Source organism: Macrobrachium rosenbergii, chromosome 42 (assembly GCF_040412425.1).
Source record: "Macrobrachium rosenbergii isolate ZJJX-2024 chromosome 42, ASM4041242v1, whole genome shotgun sequence".
Classification (NCBI taxonomy): Eukaryota; Metazoa; Arthropoda; class Malacostraca; order Decapoda; family Palaemonidae; genus Macrobrachium; species Macrobrachium rosenbergii.
This window is the reverse complement of record NC_089782.1, coordinates 16094465-16110621: the sequence shown is the minus strand read 5'-3', so window position 1 is coordinate 16110621 and position 16157 is coordinate 16094465. Positions and strand designations below refer to the sequence as shown.

General features: G+C 41.5%; 2 protein-coding genes across 2 annotated transcripts in view; one reads left to right on the top strand and one right to left on the bottom strand.

Annotated features, from left to right (window-relative positions):
* Positions 1 to 16157, top strand: part of LOC136827986 (uncharacterized) — a 168548-nt gene that overhangs the window by 101793 nt on the left and 50598 nt on the right. The window contains exons 3-5 of the mRNA XM_067085606.1: positions 2372 to 3061; positions 4116 to 4205; positions 4398 to 4583. Coding sequence (XP_066941707.1) covers positions 2870 to 3061; positions 4116 to 4205; positions 4398 to 4583 — 468 coding nt within the window. The 5' untranslated portion in view covers positions 2372 to 2869. The remainder of the gene's footprint in view (positions 1 to 2371; positions 3062 to 4115; positions 4206 to 4397; positions 4584 to 16157) is intronic.
* LOC136827984 (histone H4 transcription factor-like) overlaps positions 5585 to 16157 on the bottom strand; it is a 204569-nt gene continuing 193996 nt past the window's right edge. The window contains exon 12 of the mRNA XM_067085599.1: positions 5585 to 6090. The gene's annotated coding sequence lies outside the window, so the exon portion shown is untranslated. The remainder of the gene's footprint in view (positions 6091 to 16157) is intronic.

The following is a 16157-nucleotide window of genomic DNA, read 5'->3' as shown; positions in this document are numbered from 1 at the left end:
TCGATACGACAACTTCGTCTGCAGTTCCACACGGCAGTACCGACCGTAATCCGCTGTCTCTGCAACGAGGTATTCCAGCAATTCCCACGTAAGGAAGAGCTGAATGAACCCCAGTGCAGTGAGAGGCACAGGGACGGTCAGTCCAGGTACTGCCGTGAATGGGTGCATGTTAGGTGGGGTGGGGTCCTCCAACCACCCCTCAACACTTTCGGACGAACAGCCTTCACCTAGGCTGCTGCGACATTGCGACTTTCTACGGGTACGTGCGCGGGCACGACTTTGCAACCCCCCCCCCCCCCCACTGGCCCATCTCCCTCACTTTCACCATCACTCTGTCTTGTCCCCACCAGCCACAATCGGTGCCGCCGCCTCCTCAGACTCTCCCTCATAAGCACTGAAACCACTGAACTCAAGTTCACTTTCATGCTCTGGCTCTCGTATGGACATTGGGGAAAATACTCGGCTCTCGTACGGACATTGGGGGAAAATACTCGTCATCACTGACATCGGGCGTGATGTCCTCGTCACTAGATGACCAACTGCCACCAAAATGAGGACTTTCCACCTGCTCTCCATCGAGCTCCAACAAGTATTCATCAGTCCTTTTGTTGGAGGCCTCCCAAATGTTTACGAATGCCTCTCAGGACATCCCGATGTTTCCTAGGGGTCGTAAAAGGCACAGGGTACGGCCCTTGGGCCCCATGGTCACTTTCGACCACACGTGGCCGTACAACACAGAGTTCAAAAGATGGATCACCTTGGGTACTGGGTCCCTCTCCAGCATCCAAGTCTAAAACGCATCTTGCACGCTCACAACCGACAGGCAATACGTGCCTTTCAGAGTCCTGACGACGTTGGGACATCTCTGCATACGTCCCATTGCATCACAAACACGCTAACACTTGCACAAGTTCGGCAAAACACGAACACGTCAAGAAATCGCTCCCTGACGATGCGTCGCTGATGCTTTGTAGTGCGAGAAGAAAGAAATTCACTCATGCGCAGCTGGGTCACGCTTGTAAACAAAACAACAGCGTGATCTGTGAACTCCCAGCATCCCTCAAGGCGCATGATTTAAAATTTTTTGCAAACGAGACCTATAAGTATTTTTCCGCGAATATTTAAAAACCCTTTTTGTAGTCTACGTATTTTACGTCCACTTGGCACCCGACAGACAACTTTTGTCGATGTAAAATATGTCCAATCGGTGTTAAAGGGTTAACCTCCTAACTCCACCGTTGAGAGACCTTACCCTGTAAGAGAATTTTGTCTGCCGAACAGACTTACATATTTATGATGCTGTTATTGTAAGTTATAATATAAAAAAATATCTAAGTATTTATGTGCTATGTAAAATTCCTAGTCCTTATTTGAGATTTCTAGAGAATTAAGAGTTCTGGAATGAAAGATGTATTTCATTTATTGATAACTGTGTTGTGTAAGTTTGTTTTACTGTACTGTTCTGAGAAGTTTGTTTTACTTTACTGTTTTGAGTATAAAACTTTGAGTTAAGTTTTATACTGTATGCATTTTAAGTTAGCGCAGAGGAGTGTTGTGTATTTTTGTTGCCTCCTTAACAGCTGTTTGCTAGTTTGTTTGTTAACCTGACTGAAGTCACTTGGCTTTTCAAGTCTGTTAAATACCTCCCTCCTTACTGTGTTTACCTACTTTTTGTTGCATAGTGAAGATGTCATGTAACGAGTCATTTCCCTTCTCCTGGACATATCACTGAATTGAGTATCCAAATGGTTCCAGTGCCTGGCCATCAAGCCAAACTTTCTTAGATCAGTCAGTCATTTTATAAGGCCCCAAATTCGAAATGGTAGTTTCAAATTAAAATATCCCAGCTAGAAAAAATGTATACGAAATTTCTTGTATTTGAGATATACATTTTCGTAAGCTTAAGTATCAATGTTGTTTAGATAAAGCGAAGAACTACACAGATATCTAGTTTTACTTCAATTGTAATTCATTTTCTGTTTTGTGAACTAATGTTCATTTTTTGAGTGGTAAAAGTTTGCATCTGTTTCCCTAATCTGTCAACTCTTATTTGTGAAGTTTAGCCAAGTAACAATAACAGTATAACAATTATATTGCCTGACTTTAATCTTATTTCCAAGAGTTGAGCACTTCGGATGTCCTGTAATTCTACAGGGTATATCAGTATAGATTTCATGGTGTAAAGGTGAATGAAGAATTAGGCACTCATATATAAGGTATGAAAGTATCCAAATATATAAAAGAAATCCCCATCAAAGACCTAATTCTTTTGCCCAACCAAAAGCATTTGTTAAGCCGGCAGTGTAGTAAAACTTTCAGCCAGTCTGATTAGTAGTATCTGGTGGTTAAATTATAAACTGTCTTGTTCCAGGTTTCCAGGATTGCAAGAGAGTGTGGAATATGCAAGGATGATTTCAACACAGAAGATAGGTTACCAAGGCTGCTGCCATGTTTTGATTGCGTATGTAGTGATTGTATCGATCATCTAATTGAAACAGAGCAGTTTGCATGTCCATACTGTAGAAAATCATTCTTTGCTTCAAGTGTTAAAGACTTCCATACAAATCTTGCCCTAGTTGACCTCATAGAATATGTTAGTGAGCAAGAATCTAAAAGGAAAGCAGCCAAACCCTTTGCAGAATGGAAAGATGATTTCAGGAAGGAGTTCACCACAGAAAACCTTGCCAAATTCCAGAGGCAAAAGTCATACGTTCAGGATGCAATTGAAAGAAATAAGAAATTTATATCACATATCTCACAGATAAACAAGGAGTTGGAGACAATACCTATAACAGTTCGGGAAATCATAGCAAAGAATGAAAACCGGTTGAAGAAATTGAAAGGAAAAACTGTAATCCTGGAAAACAAAATGGATGAAATAATAAACAAGGGAGTCCAAATCAAGGAAGTTGATGATGGAATTAAAGCTGCCACAAGTTTTGAATCTGTTGGGTCTATTATAGACATAAGTGAAGTTATTGAAGAAGAGCTTATTAAAAATGGACAGGAAATAGAGGATTTCATTGAACAGGATGAAATCACACACAAAACCACTCTTAAGGTAAGACTCACTCTCTCTCTCTCTAGAGTTGCCCTCTTTTTTTTTTTTTTTTTTTTTTTTTTTTTTTTTTTTTACTTATCTCAGGAAAAACATAAAGTGAAAAAAAGATTGAACTAAACTGTAATGCAAACAGGATTTATATTGGATGGGAATAGTAAATGCTAAAATAGAGTTGATTGAATTAGTGCCAAGATATTTATCTTTTAACCCTTAGTGGACGGATTGAGCTTGAGTGTGAAATAAAACAGGTTTGTGGAGGTGGACAGATTGCGCTCCAGTGTGAAGCAGAATTACACACCAATGTTATGGTAATAATGATTCGAAACAAAGGTGCCAATACTTCTACGTGCTATAAATTCACTAATGGCAACTTTTGTACAGACATGAGAGCTAGGCCAGTATCAGTAATGCTTGTGACTTCAAGGGGGAAGGTACTGCTACCTCTCTCTCACATGTCTTTTTGTAAATCTGCTTGTAAAAATACGAAGGGGTTGCTGTTTTTTTTTGTTTTTGTCTTTTACGATAGTATGTTCGTTGCAAATGTTATTTTACAAAGAAAATTGCAAAGAAATGTTAGAAAAAGCATGTAAAAGTTAAAAAAAGTTATTGAATCTTCCTTCTCGTAAACTTACGAATATTTTACAACAAATATGCCAAAAATTTGTTACTGCTTTTATTTCTTATCTGTTTTGATATTGTGTGAGCAGTAATAATAATTTTACAAAATCCTAAAAACTTATTTATTAGAAAAAACATATTTAAGTTGGTAAAATTTACGATTGTCTTGTAAATGAGGCTCCACAAGGGGTTGTAAATAGTCATTTTCAACTTCTCGTGGAAGGTAGGGAAAATTTTTTAGAATTTTTTTATTTATACAGTGTGAATGTACGTGTCATTCTCTTTCCATTGATGTGATTTTTTTTTTTATTTTGCCGACCTCAAAGTTTCCCCGGTCTGGGGTGCTGCACATTGATAAATTATGCCGTCCCTTAAGGGTTAAAGGGATTATTTGTTCTTTTCTTAACCATTGCTGATCTGAAATATGAATCTTCAGGAAATTGACGGTACAACAGAGAAATTGGCCACCATTGGCAATATTCTTCAGGCCATTAGAAATGAAGATTTTGATGAAACTTTCCTAACAGTAAGTTTTCCCTCTTCTTCTTGTGGAAGCAGAATGTTGGCAGGTATAAAAGGTTTTGTTGTAATATATCCTTGCAATAAGTATATGATGAGAATTTATTGGTAAATATATATTTAAAATCATTTAATAAAACCAAGTCTCAAGTAAAAACCAAGAAAAGACTAATGAATTTACGTGAGCCATTTATTACAGGCAGATGATCTTCAATCAATGAGTAACTGTGTCAGAGGAATCATAAGGAAAGGGCATTTGTATGCCGTAAAAGAACAACAAGGCAATAAATGGTACGCACCAGTGGAGTTGACATCAGAGAACAGGCTTCTTCTCTATAACCTTAGGGAGGACTGTGAACTTCCAAAGGAAGCCTATTTTATTAAGGTATCCAAATCAGTGGCACAGGTGTTGTCTCTAATTCTTTTGGTAGGATATATTCCAACTGTTTATACTACTACAGTTATTTATATTTACGTTCATGCATACAATTCAAGATTAATTATTCTTGATTACCTTGGGTTTTTTAATAATAAAGTATGAAAATATGCAAAGAAATACAGTACAGTACTGTACCAAAACTGATGGGGAATCCTTTGCATGATAAAGGGTGCTCACTTCCATCAGGATAAGTCTGTTACATAAAAATCCGTAAATCATTCTTATCTTGCTGCTTGTTGGGAGCCCCCTATTCAGTACCTCAATAAATGACATACCTAAGCCTTGTTTTACATTAGTTACAGAACAGATCCACTTGGTGCAGATGGGAAGAAGCACTTCTAGTGAAATGAGGGGTCTGTTTTAGGAAAACAATCGTTTTAACCCTCTCTGAGAAGCCAATAACTACAGTAGAAGTTACATAATTACATAATTTGCAAAAAATAATTTCTAAAAACGTATTAAATGTTTTTGTAAGCAGAATTTTCAGTGTAATGTGAAACTTTTGAAGGATGCACATATTTTTTTCTGTAATAGATATATATAAAGTCTTAAATGGATATACAGTATATACTGTTGGCACAGGCTTTGAAGCTAGGTAACAAGGTAGTGTACAGTCAGCAGGTAGGTGAGGGATAGGGTACTATCCACACAAGCTTGTCAACCTCACTTAGCCTTTGATAAACATAAAAATGTGGAAAGTGGATTTATGATAAAATACTTTGTAGGGGCTTTTTAGTTTACACAATTGGGGCAGTATGATGGGACAGATTCAGAGGATAAAGAAAATTTTTTTTTTACATATTCAAATTTATTAACCTTCATAATACTACAGTGGTCTGAAGACCTTCAACAGAACCTTATCTTAAATGCCACAGTTTATCAATTATCATATTTCATTACTTAACCTGATTTATTTCCTACTTACTGCTAAAGTTTATCAAAACAATCTTGCTATACCTAACTTAGCCTAACTTAATACTATCAATAATCAAAATATTATTCAACAAATCTCCAACTCTGGCGTATGTCCCAAAGTAGTTCCTTATATTCCTAGTACTCCATCTCAGAGTACAGTAAACCAAAGACAATCACGAAAGTCAGCACTCAATTTGGGGATCACCACAGAGTTTTTAGCTGTGACATCCAAGCTGAAGACAGAAACCAAGTCAGCTTGCAGATATTTGAGCACCTTCTCGGATCCCCATCCTACTTGGGAAAGACACAGTCTTGTGTAACTGCTAGTATACTGTACAACTTGGAATTCGGTCTCACCAGCTGTTTGGCTGATTTGTTAATGTCAGTACTGTACAGACTTTTATTTCCACCGCAGTTCCTGCCGGTAGGTATCTACTTTCAAATAGCTTTTACTAATGAAGTTTCTTAACTTCAGATAAAGCCTCTTACAAATCCGGTGAAGGGGAGCAAGTCACTCTACTCTGACACACTCTGCAAACTGCAAGTAAAAACAGAAAAAATAAAAGATTAATCAGCCATACACTAACACCCACAAAAAATAAATATAAAAAAAAAGGGAAATAAAATATTAATTCATACAAACCAACTTTTCATACCTACCACACACCCCCTTACTAAAAGGAAATCTCATTTCACTTTTTTTTTTTCCCTCCCCCCTCAAAATCCTTCTCACTACCCATTCATACTCCAGAACCGAACCTTGACTTCGGGTCCAAGGCCTCTCATTCACCACTTCTTATTCACTCACTTCTACCCAAACTGCACTGGACTCACCTAGCCTTGGTTCCAAACCATTCACATCAACCTCATTCAAGCTATGGAGACTTGTGCTCCAACCTCACAAACACCTGAACTGGCTTCTATCATCTCTTCTATACTCATTTAATTCTGCTAGGCTCCGACTCAAGTTATCCAAAACTCCCCCACTCACACTCCCTAGTGATGCTAACTCTTTCTCCACTTACTCTTTCAACACTTTCACTTGCAGGAAACTCACACACATTGGTACGTGCAGTCTTTCTCATGACTCAGCATTTTTCCAGTCCACCCAAATCTTGCATATCCCATCCACATTCCTTGCACTCCAAGTTCACTCCTTCCACATTCCCCTCAAACCCCTCAAAATCAATTTCACCCTCATTCATATTACCACAAAACAACACCGCAAGGGTATTTAACTTCTCATGATTACTAACTTCTCAAACCCCTCAAAATCAAACATCCTACCATGTGTACTCTCTCCAAACAACCTAATTAATGCACCCTTACTCTTTCTACTCCTCCTTTTAGACCTTCTCTTACATTCACCAACACTAGCTGTTTATTTCCCCAATTTATATCTTCTATTTCTTCTATCCCCTTTTCTTTTTCCCCCCCTGCCCCTGACAACTTCCTAATGGCATGCTCCTTTATGTAATTTGGTGGTTTTCTCCAGCTTCTCAACTGATTGTAGTGTGCTCTTATTACCTTCACATTTTCTTTTTCATCCTTATCTTTTAACACACAACTCAATCCATTTGACCACACCGTTTTCACTACATACAGACCTTCATATTTCTCCCAGAATTTAGTCGCTGTCAATCTTCCTTTCTCAGCCATCTCCTTCAATACTGTATCACCTGCTCTGAAACTTTCAAACCTTTCATTTGCCTGTCTCCACACATCCTGCTCTTCATTCAAATCCAACCCCTCTCTCGCATACATCTCATAATTCATCACATACTCACTTGGAGGCATACCCGTGCTTTTATCTGCTGACCCATTATACATGGCTACCACGCTTCCTAACAACAAATCCCATTCACTCTCTCTATCAGTCAACATTTGTAACATCTCGCCAAGTCCTTATGGTTCGTTCCACCAACCCATGCACACTCGGGATGTATGGAGTTGTTACTGCATGCTCACTACCCCACTCTCTCAACATTTGTTCAAGTAGTCTACCAACAAATCACTCAGCATTCCTACCGGCTTCCTCAGACATGCAGGCAAGGCAACAAGACCATACTGACCACTCTTGCAACGTCCTCACTAGTCTCCGGCCGGCCAGTGAAGAATTAGAGGAATTTATTTCTGGTGATAGAAATTCATTTCTCGGTATAATGTGGTTCGGATTCCACAATAAGCTGTAGGTCCCGTTGCTAGGTAACCAATTGGTTCTTAGCCACATAAAATAAGTCTAATCCTTTGGGCCAGCCCTAGGAGAGCTGTTATATCAGCTCAGTGGTCTGGTTAAACTAAGGTATACTTACTGGCAAAGTTATACAATTGCCACTAACTCAAATGGCTCTTTCATACTCAACTTCAAAACCGGACCACTCCTTCATAAAACACAAATCTCAGCAAGCTGTAACCATTTACTCAACAACAAAAGCCATCTTCTTCCAGGTACTCCCTCCCTAATACACCTCTTTAACTCGCTCACTATCAAACACTTCCATTGCATGTCCTCTGTTGTTAGCAATGCATTTTCACTCTTGTCCAACTCCACTACAGTATATCCTCCTCCTCATTCAGACTCCTATCAATCATTCCCACAAACCTCGCCATATTTACTGCCTCACTTTGAATTTTCCCTATTACAAGCTCATCTTTCAACAGAACTCCTTTCCCAACATCCACTACAATCCATTCTTCCTCAAGAAATCTATCCCAAACAGGAAACAATATGGCATTTGCTCATCTCCCAGTACTACAAAACGTGCTTCCACCTAAAACTCTCCCAACTTTACCTTCAACCTCACTTCCTCCCATCCAAACAATCTTCCTGCTCTACCTCTTATTGACACATTCACCGCTCTCCTTGTAACATTCGAATTCACTCAACATCCCTAGTCACACGTGTTCACCAGCAATATTTGTGCTCCCGTGTCAACCAAACCATAGTATTGTCCTCCACTGATATCTACTCCTACAGTCATTGCATTTCCCCTCTTGTTTACACACTGACACTTGTCTCTACCACCATCCAAACATCCTTCACTCACCTCCGTACTATCATCTCCCACTTCCAACAACTCAGGTGTTCTCTCTTCAACGTTTCCCTCCTCCTCATACTTCCTTTCATAGCTCTTTTTCTCTACAACCCAATTATAGCATACCCCACTCAAATGCTGCAGATGCAACTCATGCTTGCTGCTCTCTTTCACTCCTCATGTTGATACACTGTAGGTTTCTCACCCCCCAGTCCCCCTCGACATGAGACCACCTTGAAGTGGTGAGGGGGCTCTTGAACCCCAGGAATTTGTTTCTGGGTTCGAGTCCAAGAGTCTCGTATACCATCATATATTATTTTGGATTAAATTTGTGGAATTTTCCACTTTTAGTAAAATTTATTGGACCCGATAAACAGGAAAAGATATCATAGCTGGGAATGGGTTTATATCCGAAACTAAGTAATGAGAACTGTGGTAGGACCATCAACTGCCCGATAATGTTCAGACCCGAGAGTTACCAGATTGGTAGCTCAGAGGCGGAACTATTTGTTAGGACTGGACCACGGATTCCAGGGTGGTCTGGTTCTATGGATAGGACTCTTGGCATTCTATCCGGTTTGCCCATAACATGATTAGGGTGGGGATGATTGTATTCTTGTAATACTCTCAGTCCTAGCAAGTGGGTTTGGCTTGCACTTGGGCCACTCTAATCATGTTGTGCCATCCCCTTTGGGGTAGGGTAGGGAGCGGACATTTGGGAGTCAGTTCTCACTTGTGCCATTGGTGGAAGAATAAAACCCTTTGAAAAGCTGATGATATCTTTTTAAGGTTTTCAGGTTTTTTTTTTTTTTTTTTTTTTTTTTTTTTTTTTTCCTCAAATTCTTATGCAAAGTGGAAATAAAGATTCGAGTACCCCTGGGCCCTTTGATGGTAGTGACTCGGCACAGATGACGACCGATGGAACCTCTTGTAACAACCTTTCTTTGGAAAAAACAATAAAGAATCCAAATATAATCACACTGGAACCTTATGCTCCAGTACACAACAAATCAAAAAAAAGTAAATATCGTCTTGACCCAACCTTGACTCACTTCGACTCCCTCTTTGGGAGTGGAAGTTGGTCAAGGTTTCTAACCATGGAAACAGAACAGCAAATCTCAGCCCTAAAGTTACAAAACTTCTTATTAAAAAGACACTCAACGACAGAAATGTCGTTTAGACAAATAAAAATGAAGACGTGGCTTATAGAAGCAACAACAAAAAACCAGTCTGAGGACTATCTATCAATAAAAAGTGTTGACAATGTAAATGTAAAAGTAAAGAAGCATGACACTATGAATAGCATTCAGGGTACTATTGTACTTCCTGAAAATAATGACGAACCGGTTGACAAAAATGTACTGTTAGACTCTCTTAAAATGAGATATACCAAAATCCAAGACTGTGAGGTATATATAATACCAAGTAAACAAAATAATAAAGGGATTTTGACAAAGGAAAAATCTATTTCTGGAGAGGGGACCGTGTCACCCGGTGAAAAAGTCCATTCAGCACTTATTTCTAGGTAATTCTGTTGCTAGATACCAGAGAAAGCTAAATGAAATGCTGGAGTTACTACCCCCCCAGAGCGAGCTCCATTAGATGGAGTCGTGTATGGAAAAGGGTGAACTATAAAAACACGGAACCTTATCCTATAGAGATCCCAAAGTCAAAAGTCCCACAGAGAGGCGCCGTTACAAACCCATGCACCACTCATGGACAGTACACAAATCACCGCTAGCCGCATTCCATGAAAGCATCACCCCACCAGAATGATGTTTACTATGGGGGGGACACGACACATGACAGAGGTGGGTCACCGGGTGACACGGTCCCCTCTCCAGAAATAGATTTTCCTTTGTCAAAATCCCTTTTCTGGATCGGGTCCGTGTAAGCCGGTGAAAAATTAACAGAGAAATAAATATCATTCTTAAACTGTAAGAGATAACAAAATGTAAGGGGGACAGAAGACCAAAGGTCCACCAAAAAATTTTTAATTGCTAAATAATAACAATAAAGTACAAATGAAACTGATGGGAGCTTAAAATTAACATGACAATATAAAAAATATACTTAAACAAAATAACTATACAAAATTGAAAACATTATAACATAAATGTGTCAATTAGACAAATATACAGATAACACGGTCAGGTTAGAAAGTCAAGGCACGCCTGACTGAAATGACTGTAAGGGGATAACTGAGGCAGTGGAGAAAGAATTGACTAGGAATCAGAAAGGGAACCAGAGGGAGGGACAACATTCCCTGCCGCGACTGCTGAGAATTTAAGAGCTTCTAAGGATTTCAAATAGTGACGTTTGAAAACCAAGGGTGACTTCCAACCAGTGTATTTGGTAAGATCCGTGAAATTTATGTAATGGGAGTAGTTAATGGAGGTGGCCACAGCTCTAATATCATGAACTCTTGGGACTGAGTCAGGATTAGCCTGCTTGATAAAGTAAAGGATTCGTTGTCTAATAGCAGACATAGAGATATAACCCCCCCCTTCCCTGATAAAGAGAGGCCCAGATGAGATGTGAGAGGACCTGTCTAAATAAGCCCTCAAAGTATGAACTGGACACAGGGACAGGTCTTGAGGAAGGGGAGAATTTTCCAAGGCGACCACCTATTCTGCGGATCTTCATTTTTGGCCAGGAATTTAGGGTGAGGAATCAGCAAAACCTCCCTGATGGAAGGAAGTCGACATGGTTGGGCTCCCTAGAGAGTGCAGACAGCTCTGAAATTCTAGCACCCGAAGCTAGGCTAACTAAGAACAACTAGGCTAACTAAGAACAACGTTTTCCTCAATAAGGAAAGGTAGGGGCAAGACTGATTATCGATATCTGAGGCTAACTTCAACACGTCATTCAAAAACCAGGAAACCGTACGTGGACGGATTACTGGTCTCAGTCGTGCACAGGCCTTAGGGATGGAAGAAAAGTAAGGATCTGTGAGGTCAATTTTGAAACCATACAAAAACACTTTTCGTAAAGCCAACTTGACTGTAGTAACAGTACTAGAGGCTAAACCCTTCTCAAATAGTGATCTAAAAAATAAGATTGCCAAATTTATGGTCATTACTGTAGCCTCAGATTCTTTCAAAAAGAGTGCTAGCTTCTTAATTGCTGAGTCGTACTGCCGAAGAGTGGAGACCCGCTTATCTGATTCCAAGAACATGGTATTGACAGGATCAACGTTAGCATCCCTTTGAGCCGCAAATTTCATAAAGTCCACAAAGCCAGGGCATTTTGAAATTTTGAGGAAGCTGACACAGTCTGAGTTTGCACTACTTGTGTTAGTTTTGGACTGGGGATTTGGATGTGGCGAAGTTTCAGTTCCAGCAGAAGTGGAAACCAGCTGCTCTTTGGCCAGTAGGGAGCCACTAGAGCTACTCGACCCTTGAATGTCCTGAGTTTGTGAAGGACCTTTAACAACAAGTTTACTGGAGGGAAAAGATAAATCTTCTTCCACCTGTTCCAATCCAATGACATTGCGTCCGTGAAAAGAGCTTGAGGGTCCAGGTTGGGAGCTACGTAATGAGGAAGCTTGTTGTTGAGCTTGGTTGCGAACAAATCTACCTCCAGGCCCGGAACTTGGTTGCAGATCCAATTGAACGAGGCCCTGTCTAGGGACCACTCCAACTCGAGGGGAGTTGTCCTTGATAGAGAATCTGCTAAGACGTTCCGGACCCCCGCAAGATGAGTGGCAGACAGGTGCCACTTGTTCTTGCACGCCAAGGAGAAAAGTGCAATCATTACCTGGTTGATCCGGCTCGATTTTGAACCTCCCCTGTTTATGCAGTGGACTACCGTGGCGCTGTCCAGAACCAGCCTTATATGAATCTTCTTGGGGGGAAGAAGAAGCTTCAAAGTAAGGAAGACCGCCATGGCCTCCAGAACGTTTATATGGAACTGGCGGAACATGGGGGACCAAGTCCCCTGCACTTCTTGGTGTTGAGAATATCCTCCCCACCCGCTTAGGGAGGTGTCTGTGTGGATAACCAACGCCGGAGGAGGAAATTGCAGGGGGATTGACTAGGACAGGCTCTTGACAGTCGACCAAGGCTGGAGTCTCTTTTTCAAGATGGGAGGAATCAGAGACACCTTGTCCCTGAGGCTGATATTTGCTCGACTCCGCCACACTCTGTTGATATCTTTCAGTTTTACCTTCAGCAACAAATCTGTCACTGAAGCGAACTGAAGGGAGCCCAAAACTCTTTCTTGGGCCCGTCGAGAGGCTCGTTTGGACTTGAGAAACTGTCCGGTTGCTCTGGCTATCTCTTTCCTCTTGGGAGGAGGAAGAGAGCTTGTGAGAATTCAGATCCCACTGGATTCCTAGCCATTGAAAACAACTGCTCGGAACCAGGCGGGACTTCTCCCTGTTTACACGAAAGCCCAAAGATTTTAGAAAGTCGACCACCACGGATGTAACCCTCCGGCATTCCTCGACGCTGAATGCCCAGATGATCCAGTCGTCTGATACGCGCGCCAGCGTAATCCCTTTGAGACCGAGTTGTTGTTGTACGACCGTGTCTGTCAACTTGGTAAAAATCCTTGGGGCTATGTTGAGGCCGAAAGGCATCACCTTGAAGGAATATGCCTGCCTTCCGAGCCTGAACCCCAGAAAGGGGGAGAACCTTCTCGCAACCGGGATGTGATAATAGGTGTCGGGAAGATCTAGAGAGGTGGTTACGGCTCCACGGGGCAGTAGGGTCCGAACTTGGGAGACAGTAAGCATCCGAAACTTGTCGCAACGAATGTAGGAATTCAGATGGGACAAGTCCAGAATTACTCTCCGTTTGTCGGAACCCTTCTTGGGAACACTGAAGAGCCTGCCTTGGAACTTCAGAGTCCTCACTTTCCTATAGCCTGTTTCTGTAGAAGATCTTCCACAAAGTCCTCGAGATCCGTGGTCGTAGCCTGATAAAACTTGACTGGTGGAGGGGGATTGTCGATCCAACTCCAACCTAGGCCCTTGGAAACTATACTCTGAGCCCAGGGACAGAAGGTCCACCGAGCCCGAAAATGGTACAGCCTCCCGCCCACAGGATGTATGTCATCGGTCCTGTGTTTGCTTCCCCCCTCTGGAGCCTCTACCACCTCTGTTCCTGGGAGAGGAGCGGGGAGCTCCTCTTCCCCTAACATAGCCACGGGGCTTGTTGCCTCTGGTTGACTGCCTAGAGCGAAATTTCCCCTGACTTTCATATGCAGGATTGAAAGCTGGGGAGGAGACATAGGAGGGGGCAGCAAGAGACTGATGCGTCGGGTTCACCAGGACATACTGAGGCGGAGGTTGGGAGGAAGAGGTTGAAGGCTGACCTTGTAAGGGAACCTGGACCAAGGACTGAGCTGGGAGGCACTTGAAATGTTTAAATTTCTTGCTGGACTTTGGGGAAGTCCCGGCAAGATCAGACTGCTTCCGTTTATAGGGCAGACCCCAACGAGAACGGAGACTCTGATTGACCCTAGCCCCTCAGATAAGACTGCGTCAACTTCTTCTTGTGGGAAAAGATTAGCTCCCAGATCGAACTCTTCAGAAGCTTATTTGGTTCATGCCGAACTGTGGCTGCTGAAAAGATGTGCTTCCGGCAGGCCAGTCGGGCAGTCATAAAGTCAAACAGGTCTTGTTGAAAACTCGCCAAGAGAGATTTCGTCAAGACCTGGAACAAAGAATCTTCCTATAGACCAAAGAAGTTGCTTCTGCTAAAGACAAAGAGTTCAAAGACCTGGCGAGCCTATCCTTAGTATCAGCCTCTGCTTTCAGGAGCGACTCCGGGATCTTAGGGAGCTGCTCACTGAACAGATCAGAAGCGCAGTCTGGGTCAAGCCGAGTCACTGTAAACGTATTAGGGCTCCCTTCCAGAATTCGGTGCCCCGGGAAAGACGAGAGATGTCGGGTCCGTCTCCCGGAGATGAGGGAGGGTTTACCTTCAAAGCAAGCCTGACTAGTCAGAGAGGCCACTTTCGAAGTGCAAGGAGGAAGGAGAACATCACTGAGTGAGCATAGTGAACACTCCTTGGCTGGTGTAAGCTTAGTGTTCTCTGCTTGCCACTCCGTAAGAGTCCTCATCAAAGACGACTGGGCTTGGTCCCTAGGATAGATAACGGTCTCCTTAGGGACTTTATCAGACCTGTTCCAAACCTCTCCCTTCAGTCTGGCGAAACCTGTGTAGGGGGATGTCAGGTCCGGAGGATAGAACTCCAACTCTTCCACTCTCCTTGTGCCCAAACCCTCTATGGTAAGAGTACCTTCGTACTCGGGAGCATAAAGGGCCAAACGCCAAGGATTCCCCAGATCGAAGGGAGGGAGAGTGGAAGGGTCAGGAACAGAATGAGACCTAGAACGAGATCCACCGTCGGCCAGTCCTTGGATGAATTCCTGTTGTGATTCCACCTTCTCCGAAAGAGACTGAAAAGAATTAGCAAGACCAGACAGCTTGCTGTCTACCCTCGCGTCAATCCTCTCAAATCTCGCGTCGATTCTCTCAAGGAATTGCTGGAAGAAAGGAATCGTATCCAAAGCAGGAGGAGGGGGAACCACTTGACGCGACTGAGACTCCGCTTGTGACCCGGAGGGGGAGGCTGTACTCGTCGACGGAACGGGGCTCGCCGCTTGAGAGGAATGCAAGATCCATCTAAGAAACATTCGTATTCCTCAATAACAAGAGCAAAAAATGAAGCAAAAACGGAAACAGATAGAAATAACAGAGCACAGAAAAGTAAACCTCAAGAAAAAATTAATAATTTAGAAATAAAAAATAAAATGCTAAAGAATAAAGAAACAGATACAAATGAGATGGATAATATTTTAACCAATTCATTTGAAATATTAATGCAGATAGAAACACAGGAGGATGCTGCTACTAAAGTAACAGAAGAGGGTAGAGATAGACAGGAAATTAAAGATAAAAAAAGGCCTTTGGAGAGAACACCACCCAAAACGAAGAAACCAACTATTAATAGAGAAACATAAGTTAAACCAAAGATAAAGGAGATGAAAAAGGAACAAAAACAAAAACAAGCTAAGAATATACCTTTATCTCCTAAAATAATAATAGAACCTATGAAGGCAAATGTCGAGAACACTGAAGAAGTGAAAGAGAATCATACCATAGATGATAATGATTATGTCAAGGGAGAAGAGATTACTCCTCCAGTAATTGGTACAAGAGCAAATGAAAAGAGAAATACACATGATAATACTTGTGGATGTAATGATTGTTTCATTGAATTATGCAATAACAACAAAAGCATAACAAAAGATGGTTTAACAAACATTATAAGAAATTTTATGAAATATAGAAAAAAGAAAACACAGATTTGAGTAACCATGGAAAAGGGTGCATGTGCATTGATCACTTAGTCTATTATAAGGAAAAACAGATGAATGTCGTGAGTAAATTATTAGAAAAATTCCAAATTGATAATACAAAAAAAGAGAGTAAAACCCGACCGCTATAAAAAAATATTTTCAATAGTTATATTATACAATGGAACGTAAATGGTCTACAGACCAGATTACACCTAGAGAGAAATACAACGGTTATTAAAAGAATATGAACCAATGATA